This window comes from Centropristis striata, chromosome 3, assembly GCF_030273125.1.
Source record: "Centropristis striata isolate RG_2023a ecotype Rhode Island chromosome 3, C.striata_1.0, whole genome shotgun sequence".
NCBI classification, from domain to species: Eukaryota; Metazoa; Chordata; class Actinopteri; order Perciformes; family Serranidae; genus Centropristis; species Centropristis striata.
This window is the reverse complement of record NC_081519.1, coordinates 18,862,435-18,879,947: the sequence shown is the minus strand read 5'-3', so window position 1 is coordinate 18,879,947 and position 17,513 is coordinate 18,862,435. Positions and strand designations below refer to the sequence as shown.

At 38.6% G+C, this 17,513-nt stretch overlaps 1 protein-coding gene across 1 annotated transcript; it reads right to left on the bottom strand.

Annotated features, from left to right (window-relative positions):
• Positions 1-1,545: 1,545 nt before the first annotated feature.
• On the bottom strand, positions 1,546-15,560 carry top1a (DNA topoisomerase Ia). The gene is made up of 21 exons (XM_059329674.1): positions 15,400-15,560; positions 14,899-14,923; positions 12,613-12,709; positions 12,346-12,454; positions 11,583-11,635; positions 11,411-11,503; positions 11,211-11,283; positions 10,894-10,985; positions 10,617-10,732; positions 10,407-10,528; positions 10,192-10,314; positions 8,959-9,146; positions 8,725-8,869; positions 7,391-7,534; positions 7,014-7,199; positions 6,863-6,931; positions 5,735-5,849; positions 5,411-5,538; positions 3,945-4,039; positions 3,717-3,866; positions 1,546-2,897 (listed from the first exon to the last, which is right to left on the bottom strand). Exons 1-21 carry the CDS (start codon positions 15,430-15,432, stop codon positions 2,795-2,797), a joined length of 2,259 nt encoding a protein of 752 aa, XP_059185657.1. The 5' UTR covers positions 15,433-15,560; the 3' UTR covers positions 1,546-2,794.
• Positions 15,561-17,513: the final 1,953 nt, after the last annotated feature.

The window sequence follows — 17,513 nt, the reverse complement described above, 5'->3', positions numbered from 1 at the left end:
AATTCTCTGTTTCCATGACAGGCAATCGCTGCAGAATAACCTATTGATTTTATCTTCCAGGTGTATTGTGAAGGATTTAGTCTTAGGTATGTATGCAGGGCTTCTCTTTTCAATGAAGGGTGTGCACTGTGAGCAAAGAAATATCCATAGGTCTGCCAGATGTTACCAGAGGCATGAATTCACTCTTGAAGAAGGCAAAAGGAATCACAGGATTGTTAAAAGTACAGTCACACCACGTCTCATTTTCCAAACGGTTTAATTTAAAGGTCTAGATTTATTCACTTCTCAGAACTGCTCATTTTGATAAACCTCAGGAAAGTCTGAGCTCATCTTGTGATCAGGAGATTAAATGTATTTGACTAAACAAATACGAAGATGCTTTCACTCTGGCAAGACCTTCATGCAAAAAAACATGTCTCCTTTTTTATTGTTCTAAATTGTGAAAGGGGGGGTTGGTATGTGTAAACCTGAGAATATCAGTCAAACATGTGTTAGATTGCTCTTATAAGATGATTTAATTATAAAGCTTGTTTTTTTTTCCCTACACCTTTTCAAGTCGAATTCAAGCACTTTTCAGGCTTTTCCAGCACCTTACTGCTGTGTTCAAACATTTTCATACACAGGGTTCATACAACTTTCAAGGCAATTTCAAGGTATGTAAACCAAATATTTCCAGATTCCCAGTCTTTATAACAACATCTAAATTGGTACTATAAAGGAAATTGAAAAAATGTTTATACAATTCCTTTATGTCCACAGCAATCAATGTGTATGGTCATATTTATTTGACCTGATTGTTTATCTTACACCAAATAATCATGATCAAATCATACAGAGGGCTTATCTATAAATTACAAAAGAGCAGAAGGAAAGCAAATTTCTGTTTCAAACATAAGACAGGATGGTTTAATTTCAATTAAGATTTTAATTTTACATGGGTGATTTTGAAGAAGGAATACCAGATTATACCTAAAGTGTTTTTCTGATCCTGACAACATAACTGTTAATATTAAGAATTTTCCAAATTGTCAAGATTGTACAAACCCTGTATACAGTACATTTAACATTTGCGTGCTAGTAACATCCAAAATTATGTTGTGACAGCATTCTGCAAGATTAATTAAAAATTCAAGTTTGCAAAATGTGTCCCGTTTTTGTTCTGCAAGTAGACCGGTGTCTGATAGAACCTAAATTTCAATGTGTTTAAGGCTAACCTGCACCTGTAGGAACCCTGCATACATTTTTTTCATATCATAGTACTCAATACCAATCTGCTTTTTTGCAAAAAAACAAAACAAACTCCACTTCATCTTAACATTCAAAATTTAATAAAAATCAGGTCAGGTGTCAAGAAGCGGTCTGTTAACTCTGCATGTATCGGAGGAAGCATGTGGCAAGTTCAGGCTCTCCCCAGACTGACAGGGACTCGGTAGCGCCCAGGATCATGAAATAGGACAAACTGGGTGATAAATAAAATGGGTTACAAAATTGTGGGATAAAAATTATAGAAAAAAAATTTTTTTAATAAAAATCACAAGTACACAGTTTATTTGTAGGGTTTTATTCGTTTTTCAACCTACAATGATAAAACTCAAAGAAAACATGATCAAAGGCTATGACAAAAAGGTAAAACAGGAATAGGATGTTGACTTTACAGCTACATACATCAAATTTCCTATCATAAAAGTGGAATAAAATGAATTGATAATTCACATTAAATGTTACATTATTTTATCCTCAATCTTTACACAATTAAAAAAACTGCCCTAAAATTGTAACAGATTGGTGATTTTTTTTGGCAAAGTCGATATCCCTCACATAACCTTCTGGGAAGAAAAACACTTTCCATTTAAATGACTTTAAATACATCATCATAGCATTATCTTCAAGTAACAGATACGGGAGTTTTTCTTTTCTTGGAACAATTGTTAAATTAAGTTAAAATCAATGTAGACAGAGCTATGCAGAGATTCAGAGGATGCTTGCGACTCAAGAGGATACAAATGATTGGTTCACATTTACACTGAAAAAGAAGTCCCTGATGGAGGCTGTAAAACAAAATATTCACATTCTGCTTGCTTAAGTAAATATTGACATGGTTGCAGTATTTCCCCCCCTTGCCTGCCCAGACATCCTCTTTCATGCTTAACAATTCAACATAGTCCAGTTTAAAATATTCACCCAAACAATTCCATGGCCGAGCCCCTCATACACACACATGCACGCACACAAACACACTTCTCAAGTCGAGCTCACATTTCCATTTCCTCGAAAGGCGCGTGGGTGTAGTTAAGGAATTCATTTGATTTAACTTTGTCTATCAAAATATAGAATTCATTAATAATACATGGGAGGGCTAAAATACAGAGCAAGTGAACAGAGAAAATAAAATGATACAAAGCATTTTTTTTGTTTTTTGCTGAATACAGTAGCTATAGGACCACAGAGTTCAAAGTTCAGGCATTGTCAGCTTTTGTCCCCGAGGAGGGAGAGAGACAAAGGAAAAAAGGTCTTCCAATTACTGGGAATATGCCTTGATGCTCAGTTGTGGGTATAGTTCAGCCTTGATGCCTGATCTCAGATCAGACGTTTAGACTACCCACAACACCCCCCTGCCACTTCATTATGGCCTCATTTCGTCTTACCGTGTCACCGATGTTACTTTTTTTCTGCTCAAACTGTCTGAAATTCCTGATCGGGTCTGGCCATCGAGCAAAATTCGATTAAGCTAAAAAAGAAGTATCCAATAAAAAAAAAATATGAGTGTGTCATAGTTAAAACCACAAACTGGGATTTAAAATTCAAAGTCGTCGTCTGCCATGTCGATGGCCCAGGCGAACTTCTCACGCTGGGTTTTGTTGTAGATCTTTTCCACGGGAATGCCCCACTTCTTACACCTGGGAGACAAACAAAGAGCAAAAAAAAGAGACGGAAATCAGCCAAGTTCATTCTTTAACCCACTAAGACCCAAGTGCACCTCGAAAAATACCCTGTAAGACCCAAGTCTTGTTCCAAATGCACATCCCAAAACCTGAGGGTTTTCTGAAAAACTGCACAAAATGTCAACATTTCCTAAATTTCTCAGCCACTGTAGCAGATAGAGACTTGAAATAAAAAAACATCCTAAAGCTTAAACCCTTGGCTTTAACTGTAAATCATCACCTAGCACTAAAATGCATTAACGTTCTTTCACCACATTTATAAACAAATTAATGCAAAACAGTGTGGCACAGCAGGAAAAAAAAAAAAAAAGATATGAAAGCCATATTTTTACTTCAACTGTCAGTAGGAGTACAATAACTATATCATGTTTGTTCAGTGTAGCAGTAAAGGTCTGAAGGCTTATTATAGTCTGGGTCATCATCCGATCTAATGTCGATAATACAGAACTCAACTTCTTTGTCGCTTCCCTCGCTCAGATCGGCCGTCATGTCTCTCATAGACGTGCTCATGTGTGTTTTGGATGATCTTGTCACAGTTTAACTTTATTTTCTGTCAATTCTTCTATGTGGAGGAGCAAAGAATATTTTTGTTTTGTTTAATTCTCTTTCACACATGTATTTCAGCGATTTGCTGCAATACCTGTTGCATTTCATTGTTTGTTCTCGTCTTTTTTAAGACATGTAAACATTGCATCTGATCTAAATGGGTTAAAGGGGACCCGTTTTAGCCTGGAAACCACTCCGGTTTCTATATTTTCAAGACTTTAATCTTACCAAGCCACAGAGATGCGAGGGTCCAGATAGTTGAGCTTGGAGGTGCCGAGAGCAATCTGCTTGTTCTCTTCACGATCGGTCGCCTGCACCTCCAGCTTCATCAGCTGCTCCTCGACCCTCTGAACCGCCTTCTTCTTGGTCTCCACGGCTCTATAGAGGAGACAAGGTTATCACTGTGCTGATAACTGGAGACCACAATTTGTCGAAAGTTAACTTGGAGATACTTACTTTTTGGATTTTTCATCTCTCCGTACTTTGGCGTCAGCCTTGGCGCTCTTCAGTTCTCTCTTGGCATCAGAAAGCTGGTCCCTTTTTGCGTCAATCTAAGAAAAGAAATGACAGTAATTAGTCTAAGAAATGACAGACACTGATTATTGTACTTGTGTACTTGCATTGAGAGAAATGTTAACAATTCCTTAATATTGAACGAGACCTTGTACATCTGCAAGAGCCTTTTAATGTTTAACAATTTTGGTGAAATTGAAAAATAAAAAATGGACAAAGCAGGACAGGACATGAAAATTTGTAGGGGGTCAGTCACTCACTAAAACATTTCAAGCTTTTGTAGGCAAAAAGGTATTCAGAATTTTTTCATTAAACTTTGCCACAAAATTATTTTTGCTACAGCAGAGAAGGAAAACACTCAATTTCCCTTTGAGTCATAAAGATTCCTAGCCTGGCTAACGCCAGACTAATCATAAATGAGATTGGTCTGGACATCAGCCATTCATTTCTCCGTAGAGGAGGCGTGGTTTACGATCCTCCAGAGCCGTTTATTGGGCGATTAGAATGTCCATCAAAAGCGTCTGTAGGTAGCTCTTAGCCAATCGTATCAGTTATACCAGATGACGTATGTAGAGCGACAGAAATTGATGTTTACATAGCCAGACTAGCCCATCTCTACTTTGAGACTAAAATGCTCAATTCTGCTTCTGCAACGTTTTTCTGCAGCATGTTCTGACTCTGGCTGCTCACAGTCTACCGGCAGTGTTGGGGTGTGTGTGTGTGTGTGAGAGAGAGAGTGTTGCTTGCTGCTTTGCTTCTCCAGTTCTCGCTTTCTGCAAGATTATTTATTTTTACGCCTTATTTCCCCCTCATGTCATTCAGCCACACACATCCACTGATTTGATTTTATGGGTAATAGATGAGCTGCTGCGCGATCACCGGCATTACAGCAGTGAGCGGTAGCAGGGCTAGTTGGTAGATTAGGCTTTTGCCAAATCCTGTCGGAAGCAAGGCTAAAACATCCTTTTTGGTGGTGAAACAGGAGTGTAAAGTCAAACGTTCTTCTTTTAAAATCAACTTTGGCTCTAAACTATTTAAAACGCCGGCTCTTAACTATTTAAAACGCCGTCTACAGCTAAAGAGAGCTTCGCGTCTGCTGCAGCCATTTTGGATCCGTAAGAAAACTACAAGCTTCCGTCTGCCGACTAGTACGCGTCATCGTCTTGCCGTCCCTCCCCGCTCTGTGATTGGATCCCTAAAAACAGGGCTAAGAAATGGCCCTGGTTGCCAGACTGCTTTGAGGTTCGAAATTAAATTTGAGCGTGCAAAGCAGTATGGGTATACCCAGGCTAAAAGACTCCAGTATTTGAAGACATTAAATTCTGACATTTATAAACTAAACTAGCAACCTTCTCAGGTTGAATAACAAAGGAAGAGTCCATCAACAGTACTGAACATCACATGTTTACCTTAGCCTGCAGGTTCTGCATAGACTTCTCAAACGTCTTTGGTGGAGCTCTCTGATGGTTACACAGGATGGCCACAGCCCTGTTGGCCCTGTTGTAGGACAAGATCTTGGCTGGAACGTTCTCTTCCGCTAGAGAGCAAGACAAGAGTATAATGAGTTTTCTGTACACAGAATGATTCATTACAGCAGTCACAGCGCAACCAGCATACATCTGAATTAATAACAGGTTTTTCATCTCGCTATCTATTTATCTCTGTGGGACTAAATCGAGCTGATTCGAATGAAAATGTGGTTTTAGAATATTTGACTGCAGGTGGAGACGTACCACTTGTGAGCTGCTTCAACTGCTGTTGCAGGGTGATTGAGGCGTTGTAGGTACGGAAGACTTTGGCTGTCAGACCGTCCATCAGCTCCTGAAGGTGCTTGTTCAGAACAGAAGTCTGGAGGAAACAACGGACAAAGAAATTGGTTTTGGATTGCTAAAGAGTTAGACACCTGGGTCATCCCATGCCAACTTGCTGAATTTATAACTTTTCAGTCCACTTAAAAAATATATTTTAATGCAGGCCCGAATAACTTCTATAATCAAATACTTTGGTTGCAAGATAGAAAATATTGATTACTGTTAACCAGTCCGGACCAACTTCATACATTAATACACACTGCAAATAATCTTTAGGGTTTCTTAATATTTGTAGTTTCAACCCAATCCAGTGGTTAGGTTAAGAATACATATAGAAAAAAAATTATACAAATTTAACGCAAAGGGCCCACAGTATTATGAGTACTACCCAACTGATACATCAGCTGACTGATATCTGCTGATGCTGGCCTATCGACAGTCCTCCTGTTTTAGTTTATTTGTTTGTCAATTTGATTTAATTACACTTAAATCACCCACACTTTCATTGAGACAAACTACTAAAGAAAACCGAGAAAACAATATTGCCTTTCAAATTATCCCACTTTTCCACATTTCATGCATAGAAATGCATTTCTGGTCAAAATTATACATTTAAAATGGACAGTGATCAACTGATACTCAACATACAGTACTGGTGTTTATTTAGTCATTTATTTTTGTTTTATCATCATGAAATACATTGTATATATAATGTCTTATAATTCTTAAATAAAATGTATTTAAAGGAAGCAGCCTCCTGAGGACATTTGCATAGTCATATTAGTGCAAAATCCACAAAGAAAAGGTCCATTTTTATTCCAGCTTGCCATGTCAGCCCCATAACACTTTTTTTGCTATAAGATTTACTATATGTGTCAGGCTCACAGTAGAGGTATAGGATTTTGCAAGGTCCCATGAGTTTAACAGAAGTTAAACGTTAACTTTTTTCAAGAAATTACATGAACTGGGAGGTTTAGGTGCGTCTAGCCATACATTTCCAAACTTAAAAAAAGGATTTTATAGTTTGTTGCCAGGTTATGTTTCACTTACATTCAGGCGATCAAACAGGTCATCATCAGGCTCCTTGTTCTCCATGAACAACTGAAGATTCTTGAATACCTACAAGAGGTAGAACACACATAAATAAAGAGGCAAAGCTTGAACACTTAAAAAAGCTAAAACAGTGCTTTATAGTCCTTACCCTTTTCTCCACAGGGACTTTGTTGTAGTAGCGGATGGAGTCCTTACCCAGGAAGTCAAACTCCACCACATACTCTTGACCGTCGCTCTCTGGATAGAGTTTGATGTGCTCGACTCGGAGCGAGCAGCAGCCAACAGTGTCCGCAGTCTCCCCTTCCTCCTTCTCGTTGCCAGCTCTCAGAGCCAGCTAGAGCACATCAGGACAGCAGGATTAAAAAGGCGGCTTACAGAGACATTAGCCTCACTGCAGCGAGTGTTCAAGCACCCGCTAAACCCTAAGTGTGAGCTGCAGTCATTGTTAGAAAGCAATTACTCCATATTGAACTCCCTAAAGCTATATACACAGAAGACAATGTCAGCAGCAATCCTAAACCTCACCTTGTCGATGAAGTAGAGTGCCACAGCTCTCTGTCTGATCCTCATCTCCTTGGACTTCCAGTCTTCACGGTACTGGGTTCTGATATGGTCCACACATTTCTTCAGCCTACGAGCTGTTTCATACTTCTGCCAATCCTTCTCTCCCTGCAGACAGAAAAAAAACAGACGAATTAGATGGGGCATGTTTGTGTCATATGAACTGTTGCGCACATTACAAGTAATGGGACACTGCAGTCTCAGTCTTTACATTCCAGTGGGAAAACTTTAACAGAGTGAAAAGTCACAATGATGTATGGTGACATGAACTCTGTAAAGATGATGCCACTTATTGATTAGTTGCCATAACATGCAGTTGTTAGTCACACGTAACATGTTTAAGTTACAAAATAAAAGCTGAAAACATGTAAAAGACAAAATTCAGCTACATTTAGTTGTGAAGTAGACAAACAGTTTCTCCATTTCTGCGTTTTTTGGACTCGTCTAAAATCATGACTCGATGACGCACTGGAGCTTCCTCATCATAATTCCGCTCTAACACAATACAGGCATCTTTACCAAGGGTGGCCAATTGTTGCTTTCTGTCCCTTATGCTCGTACGGAGTTGGATAAAAGGGCATTTGTTTACTCTGCATCTTATGCATGGAATATGTTACAGAAAGACTGGAAACTAACGGACTTAGTTTCTTTGAACACTTTTAAATCCAAACTTGGAGTTATAGAAGCCAATTCCACAATATGCACTTGTTTCTCACAACACATTTAAGAAAAAGGAAAAAAAATTGTGTCAGCAGTCATAGCGACGGAGGGTAACAATGTCTGAAATGATATCCTATACATGCGCTAATTCTGGAGCATTTTGTGAACCTACAAACAAACAGTTGTCTACGGGTGGTCGTGAGGATCTCCCTGTTGAAGTGCGCCAATGTCGGCAGTTAGATAAAAGCGGCACAGAACCCCAAGTTGAGTGTAATTGTATATTCACACATGTCATACATGTTTCACTTATTCAAACTAAACCTAGTTTAGACTATAGACAAGTAATTTCAACTGCTGTCCTCAATTTTAGCAAAGCAGACCCTTCCAACAATGAGACAGTGTGACAGCATAAGGTCACCAAAGAAGTTGGATATTCGGCAGACAGATTTTCTTAACTCTTAAAAACTAAAAAATTTTTTTAAATGCATGGCGATTTTTTTCTGATTCACATTTGGCTGGGTGTTTAATAACACATTTTTCTGTGGTATAGGAAACTCAGGTGACATGCATTTCTGTTCTACCCTGACAAAAGACCAATTCTTAACCAAAAACTCCTTGTAGTGCAGAAGTCAGCCCACCTTGATTCTGGAACTGGGGTTCAGCATGATGTATTTGATTGAGCCTTGAATGTTCTCCGTCCACGACACCAGCCAAGTCACCTTGTTGTCATGACGAACCTCTTTCCACTTAGTGCCTGGAGGAGGCTCTGGGTGCTTGGAGTCCCTGTGAAGAGCACATTAAAAACCGATTTAATCGTTAGTACATCCATTCACCGGCACTGAAAGAACAAAACAAAAAGCCACCTCACTCACTTGCTGCAGTTGACGATGATGTCTTTAGGTCTGATGCGACGTTTGAGCATGCCCATCTTTGGATGGTCACCTCGGCCGCGGAACAGGCCCGGGGGCTCAATGCGGAAGTTAGCAATGCGTTCCCTGTGGTTGTCCATGATGCAGAAGCCATATTCCTGCAAGATGCGCTCATTCTCCTCCTTTATTTTCTGCAAAAGGTAGGGAAAAAACACCACATCAGGACTCTTCCTGTTGTCAATCTTGTTCGATGCAGTGAAGATTTGACATAATCATACTTTTTACCCCAAGCCATGGAAAAAAGGTGCAAATGGGCTAGATCACTTTTCTGGGAACTGTAATAACATATTGTAGTGTGTTACAGGTAAATACCATGGTCAATTGAGGGCCTTCCCACAGGATGACTGTTAATTTCTTTAACGAAAACGTATGACTTAATATGTTAATCAACTTGTTCCATGGCTCAGGTGAGACGGTGTCCCCATCATAGAAGTGACCATATCATTCTGCAATGTTGGTGTCCACAAAATACTTAACTAAAATCTCCATTTTTGTTGACAAGGAAAAAAGGAAGAAAAAAAAAGACAATATATTGTACTGTTGCACTAGCTTAGGCTACTAGAACATATTCTGGGTTTGAGTGGGCTGGTTCAATCTCAGTCCAGGTTCATCTCAGTCCAGACAATTGTGTTATGATAATGTATAAAGTAGGCCATTTGCAGGTCGGGTCAGGTGGCTGATTAATGCATATTTTGCAATTTGGGCAGTGCAGATTGATTCTCATAGCAGGTATTAATAACTGACCTGCTCAATGATCAAAACCAGGAATGTACAGTTATTGTTATTACAGTGTGTATAGTTCTGATTTGCACTTACATTTTGAAACAAATGTCCCGTGTTCCATATCTGGATGCTTTTGATACAATCAGAATTCTAGACCAAACGATTTCTGCATAGCTGCACTGATGATCATTTAACACGCATAACTCATACCAGATAATAAGATAACTCCTGTGATATAAGTTGGACTAAAATGACAAAATCATTGGTTTTGGGTGGACTAGAATAACTGATGTGCTCAATATAGTCTGATACTGAAGACTAAAATGGCAATTTCAGGCAAAACATGAGATGTAAATATCACAGCAGTCTGAAAGGGGCTATTGGCTGACTAATGTTTTTGTAAAAAAAAAAAAAAATCTTCCTGCAAGGTTGATTAAAATACATCAAGTTTACCAGTTTCTCATCCTTTGTCATGGCTTTCCTGGCTTCTGATTGTGCCTTGAAGTATTCCGCCATCTCTGTGAAGTCGCACTTCTTCAGGTCTGTTATCTTGGCCTTTTCCTCTGAGTTCATTTCCTGGATCAGCAAAACATGGCATATTCAAAAAAGTCTCCACACAGATTTGAGACAGAAGTAATTGTATTCACTAAAATGCATTTTCTTCATACCTTCCTCCAGTCCTTAAAGAAGTTTTTGCGGAAGATGTCCTTTGTAGTGTACTCATGCTCCAGCATTTTGGCAAAGAACGTTGCCACCTCTTCTGCCTCTGGGCTGAGCTTCATTAGTTTACCTAAAATGTGCAAAAAATGCATTTGTCTGTCCGTGTAGCCATCGGCTGATAGAATAGCCGAGTACCCCTGTGGGAAATACAATCTCACCATCATAGTAGAATTTGACTTGACTAGGAAGAGGATCGTAAGGTGGCGCAAACACGGGCCCTTTGTGTTCCAGAAACTTCCATTTGACACCGTCTGTGTATCTCTCTTCTTCCCACCTGGAATCAACCAAATAAGTCCATCCAATAAGGAGTTTGAATATACCAGAGAAACAAAACATTACTCGTTCCAACATTAACACGCAGTACAGCCACACTTGGCACATGCCCACACTGATAAGCATGTAGGATCATACAGCTGGCTGGCATAAATAACTCACCATTTCCACTTCTCCTCTGGCTCTTTCTTTGCTTTCTTTTTTCCATCAGCCACTTCTCCTTTTTTGTTTTTTGTCTTTTTTGGCTTAATGTCCTAAAAAGGGAAGAGATACTTAGTCGTTCTTCTCAAGGGTTGGCATAAAAAAAATGGGAGTATCAACACAAAAGGCAGACTCAAGCCTGCCCAATTCAGGTGCTCCCTCATTTTATACTTTCAGAACATATGCTTTAGAAAAAAAAAAAAAAAAAAAAAGAGGCCTTTTTGTCATCGTTTAGAGAAAAAGCCCAAGATCAAGTTCTGCTTATGGCTTTTGCTTACCTCATCATCTTGTTTCCTTTTCTTGGCCTTCTTGTCATTTTCAGTCTTAATTTTTTTGGGCTTGAAATCATAGCTGAAAAAACAAGACGAAAAAAAACAACGAAAATTAGTTTGGTTACAGCCAACTATACAAATTCCCCAATAATCCAAAATAGACACATGGAAGACACACAAGAAGTCTAACCACAAAGGCCACTCACTCATTATCATCATCCCGTTCTCTTTTTAGAGACCTCTCATGTTTAGGAGAAAGGTAAGAATCCTCCTCTGGCTCAGACTTCACTTGCGGAGGGCTGCAAAAGATGTCACACATTCAAAATCACAAATTCTGCTGTAGCGCAACTATAGAGCTAAATGCAAGTCCAGACTTACCTGGCAAAGCCATTCTCTTTTTCTTTTTTGACTTTTCCATCAAGGGACTTCATCTGAAAGGTATATACAGAGTTGTTATTCCAGAAAAACATGTTTCTAAAAAAGTGTAACAGCAAGATGATAAACAACCAACTCTGCATATGAAAAACTAACATTGAAACTGTCTTGTCATTTCAAGAATTCTAATGATGATGCTTAATCTAAAATAATTATGAATTAACCTTTTTATATTTTTCTGGATAAAACAGTTTGTTCCAATTGGTAGAAGTTAGAGCACCTAAACCATTTCCCAATTGTGGATTAAAAACTCATTGCACAACACTGACAGGAGTGACCAAGAATTTGTCTGACATTATACACAAGTTGCCCTCAACATCCACTCTATTCGCACCAATTTAATATACATTTTCTAAGTTTGAAAGAACCATCAAAACCCCTAATTCTGCCAAAATACAAGCACTTGTATAGCTATTTGGATATGATCTAAAACACAAAATGATGGCTACATCTGTGGACATTTGTTTCAGATGCCTTCAAGTCCCAACTGAAAGGACACATTTGTCAAATCTATAATTGAAACAGTATTACAAACCCCAAAAGGAATACCCTCTATCTATGTACATAGCTGTGGGCCATGGACATGTGTATGGTTTTGACAGCTTAATACTGCAGAATAATTCATAAATGATGAACCCTAAAATCACAACATTACATGCACAACCATGTGTGCATTCTGCCATGAATTATGTGCATGGTAATTCACCTTCTTGTCCTTGTGCTTGTCCTTGTATTTGTCTGCGCTGCCATCTTTGTGCTTCATTTTATCCTTCTCCTTGTCTCTGTGTTTTTTGTCAGAGGAGTCCTTGTGATCACTAGAATAAAAAAACAAATAAATACAAACCATTTATTGAGGTTTTTTCCCCTTCCAGTATTCTATACAGAATAGAGCTGCCATGATCAAGTGATATGTCTTGTCCATGAGCAGATACCAACAGAAAACATGCATCAAGAGTCTGGAAACACACCATACCTGTTGCCATGCTTAGATTTCTCTCGTTCCTTATCCTTCTTGTGGTCCTTATGTTTGTGCTCCTTGTCCTTATACTTGTCTTTATGCTTGTGGGAGTCTGAGAATAAAACAGAGTCACCTTCTTTAGACAGGTATTCACTGAAACAATTCAACAGTGGACTGAATAAATGAGAGGATTGCTATGTACCTTTATGAGGTATAGGATTCAACTAATGGCGTTTACATGACCAGTATGATTCTATTCAAGTGACAAAACTCACATCAAACCTGGTGATTATATGCAATAGCATGAAGCAGTCACCCAACATTGCATGTCAAAAATGGGAATCATATTGCTACACACAAGGTCTGAACAACAACCACCACAGTATGAATGTCATGTAGAGCGTAGACTACAAGTCTATTACACAGTAGCACAGCACCACCTACTGCCCATATGAGCCTTGTTGTTTTGAGACAATATAAAAACAGACAGGTTGAAACATGCCAGTGAACAAAGCAGGCTTTCGCCCTCTTTAATTTGTGAACAGGGGAAAAAAATAATCTTAGTGTAGGAAATAAGGCAATAATCACATTTTAAAAAAAGTTGACACCCAGACATCAACAAACATTGAATAAAGGCAGTTCACGACTATAAGCCTGAGCCCAAGCAGAGCTGACAGCCAACAGCATAGTCTATGCTGAAAACGGGATGCCCATATGCTCCTGTTATACCAGTGTAGGACAAACCTATAGGGTACATGTTCAAGATGAAATGGTCTGATCAGTTAGTCAGTCTTTTAGCTTTAGTGATTCTTTGAGAAAAACAAACAAACTTGGAGTTTTGCTACATGTGTCACTGTCACACCAGCTAGCTTTATTCATCCATTATGAGTTGATCTGTGCTGTCCTATGATCAAAACCACTGCGATAGAATTACAGTGAACGGCCCTTTTGCACTCCATTACATACTGAAGACAAACGAGAGTATATCTGACATACTTTTCATCAAGACTACTCTACAATCCACTACTGACAGATGAAACACAAATAATCAGAATATATGACTTACATGATTGACTAGAGAACAAGTTGTGCTAAACTGTTCAAAAATATACACAGAACAATTTGTGCTACTAAAATGGTTGAGAGCTGACAAATATCTTTCTGAACCAGGCCACAGTTAAGATGCTCTAAAACCAACAATGCTTGTTAATAGCCTTGACAGGCCAGTCTAAAGGGGAATGAATGCAACTCTGACAACTAGAAGTGAAGCCAAGGCCCTTTAGGTCCCACAGTCAAATGGTGTCCCACTGCTGATGAATGAAATGCAAATAAATGGACTGGCACTGATGCTTTTAGCAATACAGATGCACAGAGAAGTCAATCTCTGTTCAATAACAGTATTTCTAAGGCTGAAAAGTATTTACTAAAACCAGCACATTAAACATGTAACTACTTTAGACAGAATATTCAGCGCTAAACTAGAAGAGTTTGTCCTGCTCAGCTGCACTTAAACAAAATGTAGCTTTATTGGTAATAAATATGGGGTGTGTCTTGTGTGCTTGATACAGCTTAGACAAATCATAGTGGAAAAGTCCAAAACACACTCAGTTGATACTTTAAGATACTGTCAATAATATAAACAGAATATCAAACATCTCGTTAAACTTGTGTGGTGAATTTAAGTTGATATCATGATGAGTTGACTGATGAAAGGTGTATCCAACTTAAAATGGATCACTTCGTCCTAGCATGTGGAAATGTTAACTTCCTCTAGTTAATTAAAAAAAAATAACTTTAGTAATAATAAATGCATTGTAGGAAAAGAAGACTTCCTGGTCCCTACGTGGGATCCTAGTGAGGCACTATGCTTTCGCATTTCTGCTCCACTCAGCCATCTGCACTTCACAGCCTGGGTTCAGCTTGCAGTACAGTCAGGCCGCTACACCGAAAAAGAAAATGGCGCAGAGACTAAGTCCTCAACCCCCAAACCCTCACTTTCAGGTGGGAAATATGACACTTAAAGCCAACCAACAAGATATTCTAATACGATAAACTGATAAAACACCTCTAGGTGTGTGCCAAAATGGATTTGAATCGAGAAAATAATTTGCGGAAACGCTGTTATTAGACCTCCCTTTTGAACAATAGGCGCTTGTGAGTGAGACAGAGGACTTAGTCTCTGGACGCCATTTCTGTCCTCTACTGAGAACTACCATAACGTTACATTTGATCGGTGAAGACATGTCAGAGCGTGAGGAAAACCATCCTATAAAAGTAATTAGCTTCGTGTCACAAACTTACCATTGAAACGAGAGCCACCGTCAATCTGAAAAACCAGAAAAAGATGAATGTTAAATATCATAGTGGCTAACTAGCCGGCTAACTAACTTTGAACTTGCTGGATGGCGAAGCGAGTTTGTTAGCTGCCCTGCTATCTGGGCTAGCGGCTAGCCTGTTAGCTGGCTGATAACATGGCTGAGCCATACCGGAGCCGCTACGGCTAACACTGGCTACAGCTAACGCCAAATTAAATGTGGCGTTACCACACTTTTGTCTTACAATTCAAGCATAGCCTGACAAACCAGATAGCTGACTAGAAAGTACTTCTCCATAAGATTACAAATAAAGACGTGATGAAACATGTCAAGAGGCTGATAACAACAAAATGAGTTGCCTTACAAACACACTCGGCTAACGCGCGCTAGCAGGCACTATTCACAGTTAGCTAAGTTGCCTTGTCAAAGCAAGCAAATAAAACAGTAGCAAGAAATTGTGCCAGTGGGCTACATGTAATGGCATTACCTGGTCCTCGCTGTGGGAATGGTCCCCACTCATTTCCTAAGCGTTGTTTGATTGAAAAATCAAAAAATGAGTAACGTGTAGGGTTACTACACACCGGCGAGGAGGTGCAGGCAGAATGAAGAAAAGACACGGTTGTGTAAGATACCAAGTCCCAATTGTACACAAATGCGCATGCGCTTTAATTTAAATGGTAGAGAGCAGTGTAGCTCCTCCTCTTGACAAAACGTGTTGCTCTTCAGGCCCACGATGGTTACACACAGTCCTGACTGAGGTGGTACACACGTATCACAACACAAGCTACTTAAAGCTCGCCCAGTTTATCTATTCACTTAATCTAATAAGTGACTGAGAGCAAACACAAGGGCCAGCTTTTTGAACACAATAACACTACTTATAATAACAACAACAATAGTATAAATAATAATAATAATAATAACATCCATTATTACAATCATGTTATTTCAGATATATTTCCATCAATATGTCATTTATTGTTGATGAACATAATGTATCATCTTCATTTTCACTACTGTATATATATATATACTTTTATTTATTACTATATTTTTTATATATAATCAATTCCTGTATATATTGCACTACGATTAAATTACTGCACTAAATTACTGCTTAAGCACTTCTGGTTAGATGCTATCTGCATTTCGTTGCTTTGTACTTGTGATATGTGCAATGACAATAAAGTTGAATCTAATCTAATCTAATTTAGTTAATATGCATGTCAAGCTATGCTTCTTTTAGTGATTTCAAACATGGTGTGGGCCAGAATGTATGGCACGTAACAGACAGGAGTTCGTCCTGGCCTCCACAACCTTGAGAGCCAGCAAGCCTATCACATAACAACTCAAAGGCAAAGGCATTCAGACTGTAGCTCATGAGTGAATTGACATTCAAATGCATGGTTCAGAATAATAACAACCTCAAATGTCCTAAAAAGGTAGTTTTCTGTCTCATGTTATTGCCAACTGGGCTTGGTGATCCCCAGATAACAAATGGAAATGTGTAATACTTTTTATGGGGATTCCTACACCGGCTGACAAATGACCATGAAACAACTCTAATCTAATATATAAATGCATATACTAATATGATATAATTTATTTTTTTTATATTAGTTATAAGCTATTACAATCACATGGTAGCTTGCACATTATCATTTGTTAAACTGTTTTGTTTTTTGTTTTAAAATAATAAACATAAATAACAAATAATTATTCTTACTGAATATTTAATTCCCTCAAAGGTTATGAGAATAATACATACTGGTGTGTCCGATCAGCCTGAATACACACTGATAAGAACAAAACATTTCTCAGTTAGCGATGAAGAAGACTTGAGGGTAAATCTGACTGTACATTCCAATAGCCATAATACCACATTATTTAGTATGTCAGGAATAGATTTAGTTTGTCCCAATAGGCTACATAGTTTGCCCAAAAAAAAAAAAATCCAGGTTGTCTTATTGCATCTTGTTGTATTTTACAGCATGTTAGCCAGGATGCCTTTCTGGCCGTTCTGACCCACAATCCCCAGTGCAGCATGCATGAGCAAGAGGGTCAAAGTTCAAGGCACTATGTTATGATAAAGGAGTATGGGACAGTTATATGCAAAGTGCATGCAAAAGAATGTACTAAAAGTAAAAAAGAAATAGGCCATTTGAAATGCAGCCTATGTGAATGATTTTAAAGGCAAACTCATTTTGTCCACAAGAGGGCATTGCAATCCAGAATATCAACTTCAAGGGCTCACCTTTGGCCTGTTCCATAAAGTGAGTTCACAAAAAAAGCAAGGCTTATTTTGGTTAGTCCGATTCATTTTAAAGCAAATTCAACTAGTTTCCTAGCATAAGTAACAGAGCTTGAAATACACTGAATCTGCTTTATGGAACCAAATCACCTGAAAATGAGTTCAACTAACCAGCCTGGCTGATTTGGTAAACTGGTGTCATGGAACAGGCGCTCGTCTGTACTTTGAAAAGCTGCTAAAAAACAGGATCATAGCCTGATTTTATGTAAATACATTCACTGATTTCCAGTTCCAATTTTACATTTTTTTGATGAAAATACTATATTACAGATCCAGTAACATACCCTGAT